General features: G+C 40.7%; 1 protein-coding gene across 1 annotated transcript in view; it reads left to right on the top strand.

The window, feature by feature from the left end:
* Positions 1 to 10,697, top strand: part of LOC142488291 (uncharacterized) — a 29,844-nt gene extending 19,147 nt beyond the window's left edge. The window contains exons 2-6 of the mRNA XM_075588662.1: positions 6,843 to 6,938; positions 7,421 to 7,574; positions 9,604 to 9,667; positions 10,461 to 10,597; positions 10,688 to 10,697. Coding sequence (XP_075444777.1) covers positions 6,843 to 6,938; positions 7,421 to 7,574; positions 9,604 to 9,667; positions 10,461 to 10,597; positions 10,688 to 10,697 — 461 coding nt within the window. The remainder of the gene's footprint in view (positions 1 to 6,842; positions 6,939 to 7,420; positions 7,575 to 9,603; positions 9,668 to 10,460; positions 10,598 to 10,687) is intronic.
* The last annotated feature ends 10,813 nt before the right edge of the window (positions 10,698 to 21,510 follow it).

Raw genomic sequence — 21,510 nt, forward strand, 5'->3', positions numbered from 1 at the left:
ATACGGAAAATCTCTTTGGAGAAAATATCAGCTAGGGCGGGTGAGGAGGGTAATCCTTTAATAGGGATAAAATGTGCCATATTGGAAAACCGGTCCACTACTACAAGAATGGTGTTCATGCCATTCGACCTAGGCAACTCCACAATAAAGTCCATCGATATGTGTGACCAGGAATAGGTAAGGGTAAGAGAAGGCCCTGAGGTTTCTGACGAGGAATCTTGTTACGTGCACATACCGGACAGGACCGTGTAAATTCGAGAATGGTCTTGGCCATATTGGGCCACCAGAAAGTGCGACGGATGAGATCCAACGTTTTCTTGAATCCTGGATGCCCTGCCGAACGGGCAGCATGTCCCCAGTCAAGTATCTCAGGAACGAATTTGGGCTCTACGTACAAAGTGTCTTTTGGAACCTCAAGACCGGTCGGAAGATGTTTTTGTGATTTGATGATCTTCTCAAGATTCTTGAACGCCGCAGCCGCTATGATCCTTTGTTTAGGAAGGATGGACTCGGTGGTCTTTTCCGGTCTCTCTTCAGAAGAGTATTGCCTGGAGAGGGCAGCCGCCTTGACGTTTTTTGTGCCGGGAATATATGACAGAACAAAATTAAATCTGGAGAAAAATAACGACCAGCGGGTTTGGCGAGGACCTAAACGACGGGAATTCTCGATGTACAATAGGTTTTTATGGTCCGTGAGAATCGTGAATGGCTCTTTTGACCCCTCCAGAAGGTGCCTCCATTCTTGAAGAGCCAGCTTGACAGCCAAAAGTTCCCTATTGCCCACGTCATAATTTCTCTGCCCTGGAGAAATTTTTTAGAGAAAAACCCGCAAGGGTGAAGTTCGTCCTGGGGAGAAAATTTCTGAGACAGAACCGCACCAGCCCCACAGTCAGAAGCATCAACTTCTAGGGTGAATGGAAAATTAGTGTTCGGATGTCGAAGGATAGGAGCAGAGACAAAGGCTTGTTTCAGTGTTTTGAAAGCCGTGGCTGCCTCGGGTGACCAAGATGAAGGATCTGCACCTTTTTGGGTCAGTGCCGTGATAGGAGCGATGATGGTGGAAAAGTTCCGAATAAATTTCCGGTAATAGTTGGATAATCCTAAAAATCGCTGAATAGATTTGAGGGAATTGGGTTGCGGCCAATACACGACGGCTTTCAGTTTCTCTGGGTCCATGGCCAAGCCTCTGTTGGAGATAATGTACCCAAGAAAGGAAGTGGTAGACTGGTGAAAAAGGCATTTCTCCATCTTAGCAAACAACCGGTTCTCTCGGAGGCGTGAAAGCACAAACTTCGTGTGGATGATATGGTCCTGTAAGTTTTGGGAAAAAATAAGGATGTCATCCAGGTAGACAATCACAAAGCGATTAAGGACATCCCGAACGATGTCATTGATAAAGTCCTGAAAAACTGCTGGTGCATTGCACAAACCGAAGGGCATCACTAGGTATTCGTAGTGCCCGCTACGGGTGTTGAAGGCAGTTTTCCATTCATCGCCCTCTCGGATACGGATGAGGTTGTATGCCCCACGGAGGTCAAGTTTGGTAAAGAGGTTGGCCCCCTGAAGTCTGTCGAAGAGTTCGGAGATGAGTGGGAGTGGATAACGATTTTTCACCGTAATATGGTTCAGGCCCCGGTAATCAATACACGGTCTGAGAGTACCATCCTTTTTCTTGACGAAGAAGAATCCGGCCAACGCGGGAGAGTTGGAATGATGTATAAAGCCCCGCTTTAGGTTCTCACGAATACATTCATCCATGGCTTCCGTCTCGGGCAACGAGAGAGGATAAGATTTGGACTTTGGCAAGGTGTATCCAGGTACCAGGTCAATCGGACAGTCGTAGGAACGATGAGGGGGTAAGAGCTCAGATTGCATCTTGCTAAAAACGTCCAAAAATTCTGCGTAAGGGGAAGGTAACTCCCTCTGTGGATTCGATGTGTTAGCTAGTAGATGGGACAGACGTTCCGTAGACAAAGAAGATTCCTCTGACCTTGGCCTCCAGTCAATGGGATTAGGGGATACCTAATCGATGCGTGTATTGTGCTTCTGCAACCAGGGCAGACCAAGTGTGACCAGTGTACCCAGGGCATGAATCACGTCAAAGCCCAGGGTCTCTTTGTAAGAGTGAGAAGAAAGGGTGATAGGTCCGGTCTCCAAGGAAATATATGCCGAAGTGAGTGGCTGATTATGAATCCCGACCAAGGCAACGGGGGACTTCTTCTTGGAAAGTGGTATCTGATTTTGTTCAGAAAAGGTCTGATCCATGAAGTTCCCTCCTGCGCCGGAATCGATAAATGCTGCTGTGGAGGTGCGGAAGGTAGGACCAGAAAGGGAGACGGGAATGGTCGATTTTTTAGGGAGTTCCCTTCTGGATAGGGGACAAGGAGATTTAGCACCCAGGAAGCGCCCCTTTGTACTCACTGGGCTTGGTCGTTTCCCGGAGATGATGGACTGTCACGGGTACATTGCTCAGATGATCCGCAATGATGGCACGACTCTCCGGTTAAGCGAAATTGTCATAAGGGTGCCCGAGGTTGCTGGACTCCGAGTTGCATCGGCTCTGGGGCTTCCAGCGCAGGCAGCGGGGAGAAGACGGGTCTCGAGGTAGTGGAGAACCTGGAGAAGGGAGCACGGAAAGGCGTAGACCGGGGTTGCTGACGCTGAGCGCGGCGTACCTGAAGACGCTGGTCCATTCGAATGGCCAGGGTGATGAGGTCCTCCAGAAGTCCTGGCCTGGGTTGAGAAGCAAGTTCATCCTTCAGGGAGTCTGATAGGCCTTTCCAGAAGACAGAGACTAAAGCCTCCTGACCCCAACGAGTCTCAGCTGCTATGGTCCTGAATTCCAAGGCATATTGGGCCACAGGCCGACGTCCCTGTGTAAGCTGCAGCATGGAATCAGAAGCAGTCTCTTGTCGTGCGGGGGTATCGAAGACCTGTCGAAAGTCTCGTCTGAAGGCTGCGCATTCTCGAGTAATGTCAGGGCGCAGTTCCCAGATCGGGGAGGCCCATGCCAGTGCATTACCTGTGAGCAGACTGTACACATAAGCTACCTTTTTCTGACCAGTAGAACACAGCTGCAGAGCCATCTCGAACTGGATCTCACACTGGTTGAGAAAGCCACGACAAGCGTGGGGATCCCCTGCGTAGGGCTTCGGAGCCGGAATCTTCGGAGCTGAGGATAAAGTGGATGTTGGATCTGACTGCTCCAGCGGTGCAGCCGCAGGTGGTGCCTGTAGAGAAAGGTCCTGTACCTGTTGGGAGAGGAGAGCCGCTTGATCCGTTAAGGCCTGGATTTGTTGGTACATGGCTGTCATCATAGAGTCCACATCAGTCTGGTCTGCGTCTTGTGGGCTCGACATAATGTTACGCCGGTGCTGCCCGAAGACCAGACCCGTCCCTTCTACTGAGGTGAGGAACGTATATGGGCACGCACCCGCAGCAAAAGGAGCGTGTCCGGAGTGTTGTGATTTAGGTGTTACCAGGCCAGGTGATGTTAGCTAGCAATACTTGCCGGTACCGGAGAAGAAGTGCCGTCATCGTTGCCGTTTTAGCCAAGGTCAGGGATTGGAGAATTCCGGAAGGTCGTTGTCCAAGCAGAGGGTCGAGAGCCAGAGATAGACATCCGCCAAGCCAAGTTGCAACCTGAGAGAATAAGAGAGAGAATGCCAGAGTAGTAATCCTAGTAGAAACTATGTAGAGCAATGAGTGAGTGTGAGGACAGGCATTATAAAGTGCGGCTGACCAATCAGAGGTGGAGGCAGGCCTGAAGGAGTGCGTGGAGCGATCCTGGATAGGTCCACTTGATTGGCAGGCAGGTGAAGACTCTTATTTTGGCAGGAGGTCCTATTAGTCTGCTGGGGGCGTGGTTTCACTGCTAGAGCAGTGAATAAATTATCTTCACCCGGCGCACGCTGTTCACGCTCGCGGCCGGGACACATGGCAGCCACATGGGAGAGGGAAGAGCTAGCAGGAACGAGAGACCGCCGGGGATGGCGGGGAACCCCCAGAGCAGCAGGAGGTAAGTGGCGCCAGCGAGGGGCACGCACCTCGGCAGCTGTGGTTAAAGAAGGTGAGGAGGGGCCAGGGCACGGGCGCCGCGATCCCAGACTCCTCACAGAGGCAAAATGAATGGAAGTGAATGAAAAAAGAGACAAGAAAAAAGAAAGAAAAAGGTAACGAAAGCAAAAAAAATCAATAGAAAAAAAAGGCGAAACGGGCGAAAAAAAGAGGCGAAAGAAACTAAAGAAAAAAGGCAAAAAAAGGGCAAAAGAAAAAAAGATAAAGAAACAAAAGAAAATAAAAGGCGAAAAAAATGTAAGAAAAGAGGTGAAAAGAAAAAAAAGAGACGACAGAAAAAAGGGAAAAAGAAAACAATGCAAAAGTGGAAAAGAGGCAATAGATAAGTTGCGAATGAAAAATAAGCGAAAGAAAGAGGCCAAAAAAACTTTAAAAAAAAGAGGCCACAGAAAAAGAGGCTAAAGAAACAAAAGAAAAAAGTGGCGAAAGAAAAAGGAGACAGAAGAAAGAGGCGAAAGAAAAAAAGGCATAAGAAAGAGATGAAAGGAAAAGAGGCGAAAGAAACAAAAGAAAAAAAGAGGCAATAGAAAAGGTGAAAGGAAAAAAAGGAGACAGAAGAAAAAGAGGCAACAGGAACAAAAGAAAGAGGCGAAAGACAAAAGAGGTGAAAGAAACAAAAGAAAAAGGCGACAGGAGAAAAGGAGGTGAAAGAAAAAGGCAAAAAAAAAAGGAGGCCAAAAAAACGAAACAAGAAAAGAGGCAAAAGAAAGAGGCGACAGAAAAAAAGACAAAAGAAAAAAAGAGAATGAAACAAAAGAAAATAATAGGCGAAAGAAATTAAAAAAAAGAGACAATTAGAAAAAGAGTAGACAGAAAAAGAAGGCGAAAGAAAAAGAGGCGAAAGAAAAAGAGGCGAAAGAAACGAAAAAAAGCTGTGTGTGCTGAGCACGCGCATAGTAAGTGAAACTTCTTTGACTTTTGTCACAGAAATTGTATTTGTGTTGGTGATGTTTTAATTAAAAATCAAAATACAATTTCAGTTACAAAACGCAAATAAATTTGACTTAGAATGCGCGTGTTCGGCACACATCCCATGTATTAGCTATTTGCACTAAGTGTGAATTCCTTGTGTGTATGTGTGTCAGTGTGTGTGTATGTCAGTGTGTGTGTGTGTGTGTGTGTGTGTGTGTGTGTGTGTGTGTGTGTGTGTCAGTGTGTATGTGTATTTGTGTCAGTGTGTATGTGTAAGTCAGTGTGTGTGTCAGTCAGTGTGCGGGGGTGTGTGGGTGAGTCAGTCAGTGTGCGGGATGGGGTGGGTGAGTCAGTCAGTGTGCGGGGAGGGGTGGGTGAGTCAGTCAGTGTGTGGGGAGGTGTGGGTGAGTCAGTCAGTGTGCGGGGAGGGGTGGGTCAGTCAGTCAGTGTGCGGGGAGGTGTGGGTGGGTCAGTCAGTCAGTGTGCGGGGAGGTGTGGGTGGGTCAGTCAGTCAGTGTGCGGGGAGGTGTGGGTGGGTCAGTCAGTCAGTGTGCGGGGAGGTGTGGGTGGGTCAGTCAGTCAGTGTGCGGGGAGGTGTGGGTGGGTCAGTCAGTCAGTGCCGCCGCATATGTCACGATGTGTGGGGGGGGGTGGTGCTCGGGGGGGGGGAGCGATTAGGAGCGGCGCCGGCGGCTATCGCCGCCGCCGCCGCATCTGATTTGTGGAGCGGGTGGGATGTCAGTGTTGGGGTCGGGCTGAGCCAGAACACAGCCCGGCCTCAACTGCCAGCACTGACGTCACATCCGTTTCATTTCTGTCTCCACAATTCTTTTTTGCCCCATCACGAATGAGGCGCCACTAAGGAAGTTTCACTTCAAAAATAAAAGGCGAAAGGAAAGAAAGAAAAAAAAGGCGACAGAAAAAAAGGTGATAGAAAAAGGCAAACCAAAAAAAAAGGGGGCGAAAGAAAAGAAAGAAAAAGAAGCGAGAGAAAAAAAGAGGCAAATAAAAAGGCGAAAGAAACAAATGAAAAAAGTGGCGAAACAAAAGGCTACAGGAGAAAAAGAGGTGAAAGAAAAGAGGAAGCCAAAGAAACTAAAGAAAAAAAAAGGCAATAGAAAAGGAGGCAAAAGAAAAGCAGGCAAAAGAAAGAGGCGAAAGAAAAAGAAGCGATAGAATAAAAGAGGCAAAAGAAAAGGAGGCGAAAGAAAAGGAGACGAAAGAAAATGAGACGAAAGAAAGAGGCAAAAGAAACAAAAGAAACAAAAGAAAAAGCGGCGAAAGAAAATGCGATAGGAGAAAAAGAGGCAAAAGAAAAAAGAGGTGAAAGAAACGAAAGAAAAAAACCGCAAAAAAAAAGACGCAAAAGAAAAAAAGAGAAGGAAACAAAAGAAAATAAGAGGCGAAAGAAATTAAAGTTAAAAAGATCTAAAATAAAAAAAAGCGAAAAAGTCGAAAGAACCGAAAGAAAAAAAGGCAATAGAAAGAAAGAGGCAAAAGAAAAAAATGTGAAAAAGAAAAAGGCGAAAGAAAAAAGATAAAGAATCAAAAGAAAATAAGAGGTGAAAGGGAAAAAAAGAGGTGAATAAAAAGAGGCAATTAGGAAAAGAGGCGACAGCAAAAAAGAGGTGACAGAAAAAAAGAGACAACCGAAAAAAAGAGGCGAAAGATAAGAGGCCAAAGAAACGAAAAAAAAGAGGCGAAAGGAAAAGAGGCAAAAGAAACGAAAAAAAAGAGGCGAAAGGAAAAGAGGTGAAAGAAAAAAAGGCAAACCGAAAAAAAGAGATGAAAAAAAGAGAGTAAAAAAAAAAGGTGAAAGAAAAAGAGGCAAGAGAAACAAAAGAAAAAAGCAGCGAAAGAAAAGGTGACAGAAGAAAAGGAGGTGAAAGAAAAAGCAAAAGAAAAAAGTAGTCCAAAGAAACGAAAGAAAAGAGGCCAAAGAAAAAAACGCAAAAGAAATTAAAGAAAAAAAGAGGCGAAACAAATGAAGGGGAAAAAAAAGGCAATAGAAAAAAAAAAAAAGAAAGCAGGCAAAAGAAACAAGAAAAAAGTGTATAAAAGAAAAAGGCAACAGGAGAAAAGGAGGTGAAAGAAAAAGGCAAAAGAAAAAAGTAGAAAGAAACAAAAGAAAATGAGAGACGAAAGATATACAGTAAAAGAAAAAAAAAGGCGAAAGAAAAGGAAGCGAAAGAAAAAAAGGCAAAACAAAATAAAGAGGCAAAAGAAAGAAATAGAAGCGAAAGAAAAAGAGACAAATGAAAAAGAGACGAAAGAAACAAAAAAAAGGCGACAGGAGAAAAGGAGGTGAAAGAAAAAGGCGAAAGAAAAAATGTGGCCAAAGAAAAGAAAGAAGAAAAGAGGCAAAAGAAATGAAGGGAAAAAAAGGCAATAGAAAAAAAGCGAAAGAAAAAAAGGTGAAAGAAAAGCAGGCAAAAGAAAGAGGTGAAAGAAAAAGAGTCAAACCGAAAAAAAGAGGTGAAAGAAAAAGAAGCGATAAAAAAAGAGGCAAAAAAACGACAAAAGAAAGAGGCGAAAGAAATAAAAGAAAAAAGCGTCCAAAGAAAAAGACGACAGGAGAAAAAGAGGTGAAAGATAAAGGCAAAAGAAGAAAGGAGAATGAGACGAAACAAAAGAAAATTAATTACGAAATAAATGAAAGAAAAAGAGGCAAAAAAAAAAAAGAGACAATTAGAATAAGAGGCGACAGAAAAAAAGAGGCGAAAGAAAAAAGAGGCAATTAGGAAAAGAGGCAATAGAAAAAAACAGAGGCTACATAAAAAAGAGGCAAAAGAAAGAGGCAAAAGAAGCAAAAGGAAAAGTGGCGAAAGGAACGAAAGAAAAAAATAAGGCAAAAGAAAAAACCGCGAAAGAGGCGAAAGAAAAAAAAATGAGAGACGAAAGAAATTAAAGGGAAAAAAAGGTGGAAGAAAAAAAGGCGCACCGAAATAAAGAAACGAAAGAAAAGAAAGAAAAAGGAAAAAGAAAAGAAAGAAAAAAGAGTTTAAAAAAAAAGCGAAAGAAATAAAAGAAAAAAGCGACAAAAGAAAAAGCGACAGGAGAAAAAGAGGTGAAAGAAAAAGGCGAAAGAAAAAGGCGTCCAAAGAAACGAAAGAAGAAAAGAAGCAAAAGAAAAAAGGCAAAAGAAACGAAAGAAAAGAGACGAAAAAAATGAAGGGGAAAAAAAAGCAATAGAAAAAAAGCGAAAGAAAAGGAGGTGAAAGAAAAGCAGGCAAAAGAAAGAGGCGAAAGAAGAAGAGGCAAACTGAAAAAAAGAGGTGGAAGAAAGAAAAAGAAGCGATTAAAAAAAAGAGGCAAAAAAAAAGGCGAAAGAAACAAAAGAAAAAAGCATAGAAAGAAAACAGCGACAGGAGAAAAAGAGATGAATGAAAATGGAGGCAACAGAAACAAAAAAAGGTAAAAGAAAAAAAAGGCAAAAGAAATTAAAGAAAAAGAGGCGAAAGGAAAAGAGGTGAAAGAAAATGAGGCAAACTGAAAAAAGAGGTGAAAAAAGAAAGAAAAATAAGCGAGAGAAAAACGAGTAAAATATAAAGGTGAAAGAAAAGCAGGCAAAGGAAAGAGGCGAAAGAAAAAGAGGCGAAATTAAAAAAGGCGAAAGAAACGAAAAAAAGAGGCGAAAGGAAAGAAAGAAAAAAAAGGCGACAGAAAAAATGGTGACAGAAAAAGGCAAACCAAAAAAAAGGGGGGGCGAAAGAAAAGAAAAAGAAGCGAGAGAAAAAAAGAGGCAAATAAAAAGGCGAAAGAAACAAATGAAAAAAGCAGCGAAACAAAAGGCTACAGGAGAAAAAGAGGTAAAAGAAAAGAAGAAGACAAAGAAACTAAAGGAAAAAAAAGGCAATAGAAAAGGAGGCAAAAGAAAAGCAGGCAAAAGAAAGAGGCGAAAGAAAAAGAAGCGATAGAATAAAAAAGGCAAAAGAAAAGGAGGCGAAAGAAAAGGAGACGAAAGAAAATGAGACGAAAGAAAGAGGCAAAAGAAACAAAAGAAAAAGTGGCGAAAGAAAAGGCGATAGGAGAAAAAGAGGCGAAAGAAAAAAGAGGTGAAAGAGACGAAAGAAAAAAAAGGCAAAAAAAAAGAGGCAAAAGAAAAAAAGAGAAGGAAACAAAAGAAAATAAGAGGCGAAAGAAATTACAGTTAAAAAGAGCAAAAATAAAGAAGCGAAAAAGACGAAAGAAGGAGGCAAAAGAAAAATGTGAAAAAGAAAAAGGCGAAAGAAAAATGATAAAGAATCAAAAGAAAATAAGAGGTGAAAGAAATAAAATTAAAAGGCAATAGAAAAGAAGAGGCGAAAGAGTAAAAGGCAAAAAAAGAGGCGAAAGAAACAAAAGAAAAAAGCGGCAAAATAAAAAGGTGACAGGAGAAAAAGAAGTGAAAGAAAAAGGGAGAAAGAAACAAAAGAAAATAAGAGGTGAAAGGGAAAAAAGAGGTGAATAAAGAGGCAATTAGGAAAAGAGGCGACAGCAAAAAAGAGGCGACAGAAAAAAAGAGACAACCGAAAAAAAGAGGCGAAAGATAAGAGGCCAAAGAAACGAAAAAAAAGAGGCGAAAGGAAAAGAGGCAAAAGAAACGAAAAAAAAGAGGCAAAAGGAAAAGAGGTGAAAGGAACGAAAGAAAAAAAAAAGCAAAAAAAAGGCGAAAGAAAACGAAGTGAAAGAAAAAAAGGCAAAACGAAAAAAAGAGATGAACAAAAGAGAGTAAAAAAAAAAGGTGAAAGAAAAAGAGGCAAGAGAAACAAGAGAAAAAAGCAGCGAAAGAAAAGGTGACAGAAGGAAAGGAGGTGAAAGAAAAAGCAAAAGAAAAAAGTAGTCCAAAGAAAAAAACGCAAAAGAAATTAAAGAAAAAAAGAGGCGAAACAAATGAAGGGAAAAAAAAGGCAATAGAAAAAAAGCAAAAGAAAGCAGTCAAAAGAAACAAGAAAAAAGTGTATAAAAGAAAAAGGCAACAGGAGAAAAGGAGGTGAAAGAAAAAGGCGAAAGAAAAAAGTAGAAAGAAACAAAAGAAAATGAGCGACGAAAGATATACAGAAAAATTAAAAAAAAGGCGAAAGAAAAGGAGGCGAAAGAAAAAAAGGCAAACCGAAATAAAGAGGCAAAAGAAAGAAATAGAAGCGAAAGAAAAAGAGACAAATGAAAAAGTGGCGAAAGAAAAAAAGGAGGCCAAAGAAACGAAAGAAGAAAGAGGCAAATAAAAAGGCGGAAAAAAAAAAGGCAAAAATAAATGAGAAATAAACAACAGAAAATAAAAGGCGAAAGAAATTAAAGAAAAAAGAGATAAAAGGAAAAAAAGAGGTGAAATAAAAGACAGAGGCAATTAGAAAAAGAAGCAACAGAAAAAAAGGTGACAGGAAAAAAAAGAGGCGAAAGGAAAAGAGAGAAAAGGAGGAGAAGGAGGTGAAAGAAAGCAGGCAAAAGAAAGAGGTGAAAGAAAAAGTGGCAAACCGAAAAAAAGGTGAAAGAAAGAAAAAGAAGAGGCGCAAGAAAGAGGTGAAAGAAACAAAAGAAAAATGCGACGAAAGAAAAAGGCTACAGGAGAAAAGGAGGTGAAAGAAAAAGGAAAAAAAAAGGAGGCCAAAAAAACGAAAGAAGGAAAGAGGCAAAAAAAAAGAGGCGACAGAAAAAAAGACAAAAGAAAAAAAGAGAAAGAAGCAAAAGAAAATAATAGGCGAAAGAAATTTAAAAAAAGAGACAATTAGAAAAAGAGGAGACAGAAAAAGAGGCGAAAGAAAAAGAGGCGAAAGAAACGAAAAAAAAGAGGCAAAAGGAACGAAAGAAAAAAAAGGCGACAGAAAAAAAGGTGATAGAAAAAGGCAAACCAAAAAAAAGGGGGGCGAAAGAAAAGAAAGAAAAAGAAGCGAGAGAAAAAAAGAGGCAAATAAAAAGGCGAAAGAAACAAATGAAAAAAGCAGCGAAACAAAAGGCTACAGGAGAAAAAGAGGTAAAAGAAAAGAGGAAGCCAAAGAAACTAAAGAAAAAAAAAGGCAATAGAAAAGGAGGCAAAAGAAAAGCAGGCAAAAGAAAGAGGCGAAAGAAAAAGAAGCGATAGAATAAAAGAGGCAAAAGAAAAGGAGGCGAAAGAAAAGGAGACGAAAGAAAATGAGACGAAAGAAAGAGGCAAAAGAAACAAAAGAAAAAGCGGCGAAAGAAAAGGCGATAGGAGAAAAAGAGGCGAAAGAAAAAGAGGTAAAAGAAACGAAAGAAAAAAAAGGCAAAAAAAAAGAGGCAAAAGAAAAAAAGAGAAGGAAACAAAAGAAAATAAGAGTCAAAAGAAATTAAAGTTAAAAAGATCCAAAATAAAAAAGAAGCGAAAAAGTCAAAAGAACTGAAAGAAAAAGGCAATAGAAAGAAAGAGGCAAAAGAAAAAAATGTGAAAAAGAAAAAGGCGAAAGAAAAAAGATAAAGAATCAAAAGAAAATAAGAGGTGAATGAAACAAAATTAAAAGGCAATAGAAAGAAAGAGGCGAAAGAGTAAAAGGCAAAAAAAGAGGCGAAAGAAACTAAAGAAAAAAGCAGCAAAATAAAAAGGTGACAGGAGAAAAAGAAGTGAAAGAAAAAGGGAGAAAGAAAAAAAAGAAAATAAGAAGAGGTGAAAGGGAAAAAAAGAGGCAATTAGGAAAAGAGGCGACAGTAAAAAAGAGACAACCGAAAAAAAGAGGCGAAAGATAAGAGGCAAAAGAAAAAGAGGCAAAAGAAAGGAAAAAAACGAGGCAAAAGGAAAAGAGGTGAAAGGAACGAAAGAAAAAAAAGGCAAAAGAAAAAAAGGCGAAAGAAAACGAAGCGAAATAAAAAAAAGGCAAACCGAAAAAAAGAGATGAAAGAAAGAGAGTAAAAAAAAAAGGTGAAAGAAAAAGAGGCAAGAGAAACAAAAGAAAAAAGCTGCGAAAGAAAAGGTGACAGAAGAAAAGAAGGTGAAAGAAAAAGCAAAAGAAAAAAGTAGTCCAAAGAAACGAAAGAAAAGAGGCCAAAGAAAAAAACGCAAAAGAAATTAAAGACAAAAACAGGCGAAAAAAATGAAGGGAAAAAAAAGGCAATAGAAAAAAGCAAAAGAAAGCAGGCAAAAGAAAGAGGCGAAAGAAACAAGAAAAAAGTGTATTAAAGAAAAACTCAACAGGAGAAAAGGAGGTGAAAGAAAAAGGCGAAAGAAAAAAGTAGAAAGAAACAAAAGAAAATGAGAGACAAAAGATATACAGTAAAAGAAAAAAAAAGGCGAAAGAAAAGGAGGCGAAAGAAAAAAAAGGCAAAACAAAATAAAGAGGCAAAAGAAAGAAATAGAAGCGAAAGAAAAAGAGACAAATGAAAAAGAGACAAAAGAAACAAAAAAAAAGGCGACAGGAGAAAAGGAGGTGAAAGAAAAAGGCGAAAGAAAAAAGGTGTCCAAAGAAACGAAAGAAGAAAAGAGGCAAAAGAAATGAAGGGGAAAAAAAGGCAATAGAAAAAAAGCGAAAGAAAAAAAGTGAAAGAAAAGCAGGCAAAAGAAAGAGGTGAAAGAAAAAGAGTCAAACCGAAAAGAAGAGGTGAAAGAAAGACAAAAGAAAGAGGCAAAAGAAACAATAGAAAAAAGCATCCAAAGAAAAAGACGACTGGAGAAAAAGAGGTGAAAGAAAAAGGCAAAAGAAAAAAGGATTAAGAGACGAAACAAAAGAAAATAAATTGCGAAATAAATGAAAGAAAAAGAGGCAAAAGAAAAAAAGAGACAATTAGAATAAGAGGCGACAGAAAAAAAAGAGATGAAAAAAAAGAGGCATTTAGGAAAAGAGTCAATAGAAAAAAACAGACGCTACATTAAAAAAGAAGCAAAAGAAAGAGGCAAAAGAAATGGGAAAAAAGGCAAAAGAAGCAAAAGGAAAAGTGGCGAAAGGAACAAAAGAAAAAAATTATGCAAAAGAAAAAACAGCGAAAGAGGCGAAAGAAAAAAAAGAAAATGAGAGACGAAAGAAATTAAAGAAAAAAAAAAGTTGAAAGAAAAAAAGGCAAACCGAAATAAAGAAATGAAAGAAAAGAAAGAAAAAGAAGCGAAAGAAAAAGAGTAAATAATAAAGTGAAAGAGAAAGAGGCAAATGAAAAAGCGGCGAAAGAAACGAAAGAAAAAAGCGGCAATAGGAAATAAAGCGGCGCAAGAAAATGCGACAAGAAAAAAGGAGGTGAAAGAAAAAGGCGAACGAAAAAGGAGTCCAAAGAAACGAAAGAAGAAAAGAAGCAAAAAAAAAAAGGCAAAAGAAACGAAAGAAAAGAGACGAAAGAAATGAAGGGGAAAAAAAGGCAATAGAAAAAAAGCGAAAGAAAAGGAAGTGAAAGAAAAGCAGGCAAAAGAAAGAGGGGAAAGAAAAAGAGGCAAACCGTAAAAAGAGGTGAAAGAAAGAAAAAGAAGCGATAAAAAAAGAGGCAAAAAAAAGGCGAAAGAAAAATGGAGAAAGAAAAAGGCGACAGAAGAAAAGAGGTGAAAGAAAATGGAGGTAACAGAACAAAAAAAAGGCAAAAGGAGAAAAAGGTAAAAGAAACTAAACAAAAAGGCGAAAGAAAAAAAAAGGCGAAAGAGGAGAAAGGAAAAGAGGTAATGGAACGAAAGGAAATAAAAGGCAAAAGAAAAAAATGGCGAAAGAAAAAAAAGGCGAAAGAAAAGGAAGGCAAACAAAAAAAGGCAAACCAAAATAAAGAGGCGAAAGAAAAGAAAGAAAAAGAAACGAGAGAAAAAGAGAAGAAAAAAAGGCGAAAGATAAAAGAGGCTAAAAAACAGGTAAAAAAGGCGAAAGGAAAAGGAGGCAAACCGTAAAAAAGAGGTGAAAAAGGAAAGAAAAAGCAAGAGAGAAAAAACGAGTAAAAAAGGTGAAAGAAAAGGCGGTGAAAGAAAAGCAGGAAAAAGAAAAAAGAAAGAGGCAAAAGAAATAGAGGCAGACTGAAAAAAAAGAGGTGAAAAAAAGAAAGAAACAACAGAAAATAAGAGGCAAAAGAAAGAAAAGAAAAAAGTCGATAGAAAAAAAGAGGTAAAAAAAGAGGCAATAAGAAAAAAAGGCAAAAGAAACAACAAACTGAGGCAAAAGGAAAAGAGGGGAAATAAACAAAAGAAAAAAGCGTCGAAATAAAAAGGCGACAGGAGAAAAGGAGGTGAAAGAAAAAGGCGAAAGAGAAAAGGAGAAATAAGCAAAAGTAAATGAGAGACGAAAGAAATTAAAGAAAGAAAAAGGCAAAACAAAAGAAAGAAAAAAGAGTAAAAATAAAAAAGGCAAAAGAAATTTAAAAAAAAAGCGACAAAAGAAAAAGCGACAGGAGAAAAAGAGGTGAAAGAAAAAGGCGAACGAAAAAGGCGTCCAAAGAAACGAAAGAAGAAAAGAAGCAAAAAAAAAAGGCAAAAGAAACTAAAGAACAGAGACGAAAAAAATGAAGGGGAAAAAAAGGCAATAGAAAAAAAGCGAAAGAAAAGGAGGTGAAAAAAAAGCAGGCAAAAGAAAGAGGCGAAATAAAAAGAGGCAAACTGAAACAAAGAGGTGGAAGAAAGAAAAAGAAGCGATTAAAAAAAGAGGCAAAAAAGAAAAGGCGAAAGAAACAAAAGAAAAAAGCATAGAAAGAAAACAGCGACAGGAGAAAAAGAGGTGAAAGAAAATGGAGGCAACAGAAACAAAAAAAGGTAAAAGAAAAAAGGCAAAAGAAATTAAAGAAAAAGAGGCGAAAGGAAAAAGAGGTGAAAGAAAAGGAGGCAAACCGAAAAAAAGAGGTGAAAAAAGAAAGAAAAATAAGCGAGAGAAAAAACGAGTAAAATAAAAGGTGAAAGAAAAGCAGGCAAAAGAAAGAGGCGAAAGAAATAGAGGCAAACTGAAAAAAAGAGGTGAAAGAAAAAGAAGCGATAGAAAAAAGAGGAAAAAAATAAGGCGATAGAAAAAAAGGCGAAAGAAAAAAATCTGAAAGTAACAAAAGGCGAAAGAAACAAAAGAAAAAAGCGGCAAAAGAAAAAGGCGATAGGAGAATAAGAGGTGAAAGAAAAAGCGAAAGGAAAAAGAAAGAAACCAAAGAAAATAAGAGGCGAAAGAAAGAAAAGAAAAAAGTCGACAGAAAAAAAAGAGGTAAAAAAAGAGGCAATTAGGAAAAGAGGCGACAGAAAAAAAAAGGCGAAAGAAAAAAGAGGCAATAAGGAAAAGAGGCAAAAGAAAAAAAAAAGGAGGCGAAAGGAACAAAAGAAAAAAAAGGTAAAAGAAAAAAAGGCGGAAGAAAAGGAGGTGACAGAAACAAAAGAAAACAGCGTCGGAAGGAAAAGGCGACAGGAGAAAAGGAGGTGAAAGAAAAAGGCGAAAGAGAAAAGGAGAAAGAAGCAAAAGTAAATGAGAGACGGAAGAAATTAAAGAAAGAAAAAGGCAAAAGAAAAAAAGGCGAACCGAAATAAAGAGGCAAAAGAAAAGAAAGAAAAAGAAGCGAAAGAAAAAGAGTAAAAAAATAAAAAGGGCGAAAGAAATAAAACAAAAAAGCGGCGAAAGAAAAAAAGAGGCAAAAGAAAACGAGGCAATAGAAAAAAAGCGAAAGAAAAGGAGGTGAAAGAAAATCAGGCAAAAGAAAGAGGCGAAAGAAAAAGAGGCAAAACGAAAAAAAGAGGTGAAAGAAAGAAAAAGAAGCGATAAAAAAAGAGGCAAAAAAAAGGCGAAAGAAAAATTGGAAAAGAAAAAGGCGACAGAAGAAAAGAGGTGAAAGAAAATGGAACTAACGGAACAAAAAAAGGCAAAAGAAAAAAAAGGCAAAATAAACTAAAGAAAAAGAGGCAAAAGAAAAAAAAAGGCCAAAGAGGCGAAAGGAAAAGAAGTGAATGGAACGAACGGAAAAAAAAGGCAAAAGAAAAAAAAGGCGAAAGAAAAGGAAGCTAAAGAATAAAAGGCAAACCAAAATAAAGAGGCAAAAGAAAAGAAAGAAAAAGAAATGAGAGAAAAAGAGAAAAAAAAGGCGAAAGAAAAAGAGGCGAAAGAAACAGGAAAAAAAAGAGGTGAAAGGAAAAGGAGGCAAACCGAAAAAAAGAGGGGAAAAAGGAAAGAAAAAGCAAGATAAAAAAACGAGTAAAAAAGGTGAAAGAAAAGGCGGTGAAAGAAAAGCAGGCAAAAGAAAAAAGAAAGAGGCAAAAGAAATAGAGGCAGACTGAAAAAAAGAGGTGAAAAAAAGAAAGAAACAAAAGAAAATAAGAGGCAAAAGAAAGAAAAGAAAAAAGTCGATAGAAAAAAAGAGGTAAAAAAAGAGTCAATAAGAAAAAAAGGCAAAAGAAACAACAAACTGAGGCGAAAGGAAAAGAAGGGAAATAAACAAAAGAAAAAAGCGTCAAAATAAAAGGCGACAGGAGAAAAGGAGGTGAAAGAAAAAGGCAAAAGAGAAAAGGAGAAAGAAGCAAAAGTAAATGAGACGAAAGAAATTAAAGAAAGAAAAAGGCAAAAGAAAAGAAAGAAAAAAGAGTTAAAAAAAAAAAGGCGAGAGGCGCATGCGCGAGGTCTAGGGGAATGGATGCTTGATCCGTGAGCTCCGTAACCCACGGCCACTACTCCGCATCAAAAGCGCGCAAACACAAGCAGAATCACACCGGAAAGTTAAATAACATACTGAGGATACTGTGTAGTCTCAAATGAGACCAAAAGCGGGACGATCATCCAAAGGGTTAACCAGATACTTCAATAAAGCTGCACAGGCGCGCCTGGGGAGAGCAGAGGCATCAGCCCCTTTGGCGGGAACAGAATCAGAGGAGGACGAGATGCCGCTATCCCAGATAAGAGAGCGGGATAAAGAGACAGTAACAAGAAGTGATCTGAGAGAGGTCTGCAATGAGATAAAAGATTGCTTCAGGAAAGAAATAGCGGATCTGAGGAAGGACATTAACAACATTGGGGACCGGACAGATGAATTAGAGAAAAGGCTGGACACTACTGTCAAAGCAGTGCGCAAAAATGAAAAAACAACAGCTCACTTAAAAACCCTCATAAATGACATCGCTGACAAACAAGAAGACGCCGAAAACAGAGATCGGCGCAATAACATAAGGCCGAGTCCATAGAAGGACAGGCCGCGCGAAGGAGGGCTGACGCTCAGCGCTGAGCCCCTGCATCCTCCATGTGGATGTCTTTAGAAGGGGCTCACGCGAGCGTCAGCAGGCGAGCGGAGGAGACAGGATTTTCAGCAGATGGAACTTCTGTTCCAGACGGCGCTGAGGATGTCACGTGGGCGGCCAGCAACCAATCACAGGTAAGTGAAGCAGAGAAATGGCAACATGTAAGTTAAATTTGTTTTATTCTTTTTCTGTGTGCTTTTTGCCTTGATTTCTGCTGTGTCTTGTGTGCTGTGACTTGTGTGCTTGTGTGCTGTGACTTGTGTGCTTGTGTGCTGTGAATTGTGTGCTTGTGTGCTGTGAATTGTGTGCTTGTGTGCTGTGAATTGTGTGCTGACTTGTGTGCTGTGAACTGTGTGTTGACTTGTGTGCTGTGGCTTGTGTGCTTGTGTGCTGTGACTTGTGTGCTTGTGTGCTGTGAATTGTGTGCTGACTTGTGTGCTGTGACTTTTTTTTTGTGATGGATCCAGCACTTATTGAGGATTTGATCAATGAGGTCTCCCTCAGAGATCCATTGTGGAACCAACGTTCCAGAACTTATCACGACAGAAATGTCCACGATAAGCTCTGGAAAGAGATAGCGCAGCTACTGAACACATCACGTAAGTATTTTTCCCCCCTTTTATGCGTATAAATGTGTATTTGCCTTTCCCTCCAAAAGCATACCCATACGCCTGTATACGTGTATTTTACCCCCAGGTATGCGTATACATGCGTACTTGCCTCTCCCTCCAAAAGCATACCCATACGCCTGTATACATGTATTTTACCCCCAGGTATGCGTATACATGCGTACTTGCCTCTCCCTCCAAAAGCATACCCATACGCCTGTATACGTGTATTTTACCCCCAGGTATGCGTATACATGCGTACTTGCCTCTCCCTCCAAAAGCATACCCATACGCCTGTATACGTGTATTTTACCCCCAGGTATGCGTATACATGCGTACTTGCCTTTCCCTCCAAAAGCATAACCATACGCCTGTATACGTGTCATAAATCGCTAGTATCCATAGTATTAAAAATGCATATTGTTACAATTTTATTTTCTAGTAAAATTAATTTTTTTTTATGTTATTTTTTATTCCTAGCAATAATTGCGAAAGCCAAGTGGAAGAACCTTCGGGATGGCTACCGGCGGGAGCTGAAAAAGTGCAACCCACCGCGTTCAGGGGACCCTGGACCAAGCATCGGGGAAGGACCTTCGACATGGCCATATTTTGAGCTGATGAACTTTCTAAAAGAACAGATGCTGCCAGCCAAAACGTCTTCGAATTTGGAAGAACCCGTAATGCCAGGAAGAGACCTTTGTGGAGTTGTCGTTCGTTGAAGATGACACGAGCTCTGAGCATGTTGCTTCTGTTTCCGCGCTGGAACCTGCACCGAAAAAGCTGCGTCCCAGCACAGACTTGAAGCGGAAGATGCTCCAAGTCGAAGAAAATAAATTTGGCTCGATGCAAGCCATGATGACGAGCAACGAAGAACTGGAGTTTTTTTAAAAGTCTGGTTCCTTATATTCTGCCCTTGGACAAATTGACAAAGCTTCGTCTGCGTCAAAATATTCAAGAACTTGTTTTTGATGCGGTGGCGGCTTTTGAGGCGAATAAGTAGAAATTTATTTCCAAAAAAAAAGGTTTACAGTTTGAAAAAAAGTTTACAAAATAGTTATGTTAACTACTGTATGTTGTTGAATAAATATTTATACTTCTTCATTTAACTTTTTTGTCGGTGTATTTTCCATGTAGAGATTTAGATTAGACACTTTTTAATAAATAAAAAAATTATACAGGTTATATTTAAAACATATTTTCTGACTGTCTCACATGCTCCCTATCACAAAACAGTGTGCGTACGCACGCACACACTCACTGATACTGTGTGCACGCACAGACTCACACAGTGTGTGCACGCAGACTCACGCACAGACTTACACACACTGTGTACGCACAGACTCACAAACACTGTGTACGCACAGACTCACACACAGTGTGTGCACGCACACACTCACACTGAGTGTGTGCACGCACAGACTCACACACAGTGTGTGCACGCACACACTCACACTGAGTGTGTGCACGCACAGACTCAGACAGTGTGTGCACGCACACACACACTGAGTGTGTGCACGCAGACTCACACAGTGTGTGCACGCACAGACTCACACACACTGTGTACGCAGACTCACACACAGTGTGGGCCCGCACACAATCACACTGAGTGTGTGCACGCACAGACTCACACACAGTGTGTGCACGCACAGACTCACACACTGTGCACGCACAGACTCACACACAGTGTGTGCACGCACAGACTCACACACACTGTGCCCGCACACACTCACACACAGTGTGTGCATGCACACACTCACACTGAGTGTGTGCACGCAGACTCACACACAGTGTGTGCACGCAGACTCACACACACTGTGTACGCACAGATCACACACAGTGTGTGCACGCACACAATCACACTGAGTGTGTGCACGCACAGACTCACACAGTGTGTGCACGCACACTCACACACTGTGCACGCACAGACTCACACACACTGTGCACGCACAGACTCACACAGTGTGTGCACGCACAGACTCACACAGTGTGTGCACGCACAGACTCACACACACTGTGCACGCACAGACTCACACACAGTGTGCACGCACAGACTCAGACAGTGTGGGCACCCACACACTCACACTGAGTGTGTGCACGCACAGACTCACACACAGTGTGTTCACGCACACACACACTGTGCACGCAGACTCACACACAGTGTGTGCACGCAGACTCACACACACTGTGCACGCACAGACACACAGTGTGTGCACGCACAGACACACACAGTGTGTGCACGCACACACTCACACTGAGTGTGTGCACGCACACACTCACACACTGTGCACGCAGACTCACATACAGTGTGTGCACGCACACACTCACACTGAGTGTGTGCATGCACAGACTCACACACAGTGTGTGCACGCACACTCACACACACTGTGCACGCACAGACTCACACACAGTGTGTGCACGCACACACTCACACTGAGTGTGTGCACGCACAGACTCACACACAGTGTGTGCACGCACAGACTCACACACACTGTGTACGCAGACTCACACACAGTGTGTGCACGCACACTCACACACACTGTGCACGTAGACTCACACACAGTGTGTGCACGCACACACTCACTTCCAATGTGCCAAACTCGCGCACTGGCACGCTGAACCAATGACCCAATTCATGTAGGATCTAAAAAAGTTTTATTGATAATTTTTTGTAATAGAAAGAACAAACATTATTAACCATATCCAAAAAATAAACTTTATTACTGTTACATGTTTTATAACTCTTCTGGTGAAATTTTTACATATCATTTTGCCATGGTACAGCTCCCTCCGCATTGAAATAATCTCTAAATGTATCTCGAATGCATTTCGCAATTTTGCCCGGTGCACTGTTACTGCTGCGGCCGAGTTTATTCGAGCATTTGCCCGTTCTCGGCCGCAGCAGTAACCTGGCGCGCGCCGGAGGGTGCCGGGCGCGCGCCGAAGCCTCGGAGGAGAGGCCCGCCGATCGGGGCTTCCCCCTCTCCTTACCGGGTCCGCCGGGTCCCCCAGAACGTCCCACTGCCGTCGTGACATCCACGCGACACCAGGGCTCCCTCGGGGAGCCCTGGGCACGCGTACAGGCGGCACAGGCACCCGATGATGCGTGACTGCGCATCGGTGATGCGCGGCACGCTGAGGGAGTGCGGCTCGCAAGCCGGGACATATCCCGGCTTGCGGAATGAGCCGTACTCGAATTAAGTGTGCCGCCTGTGTAGCTTTATTTCTGCGGAATGAAGCAGGAAGTACTGCTGTACTATCATTCATTACACCCTCATTTGCTCCTTCCAAATCGATTACCACATTATGTAGTACTGTATAGCGACACATTTCACTATACTTTTTGCATTTGGCACCGAAGTTTCTATCGCTTTCAATAGTATGCTCCATTTTGCTGACATTATACCAAATGCGCACTCTACACACCGCCTGGCCCTCGACAGTCTGTAATTAAAGATTTCACCCTCTTTTGTTAATCCTTTCCTACAATAAGGCTTCATTAAGTATTTCAGCAATGGGTAGGCCTCATCTGCTAGTAGGACATGTGGTAATTTATCTCTGGAACTGGATGGCAAAGCTTTCGCGTCAGGAAGCACCAATTTATTTTGTTCTATTAACTTATATAGTGATGATGCTCTAAATACTCCACCATCACTTTGTTTGCCATACGCGCCCACATCAATGGCTAGAAAACGACATTTCGCATCAGCAACTGCTTGTAAAACAATGGAGTGAAAATGTTTGTAGTTATAAAACATTGAACCAGAATTTGTAGGGTGTTTGATTCTTATATGTTTTCCATCTACACAGCCCACACAATTTGGAAAATTCCATTTCAAC

The sequence above is a fragment of the Ascaphus truei genome, chromosome 2 (genome assembly GCF_040206685.1).
Source record: "Ascaphus truei isolate aAscTru1 chromosome 2, aAscTru1.hap1, whole genome shotgun sequence".
NCBI classification, from domain to species: Eukaryota; Metazoa; Chordata; class Amphibia; order Anura; family Ascaphidae; genus Ascaphus; species Ascaphus truei.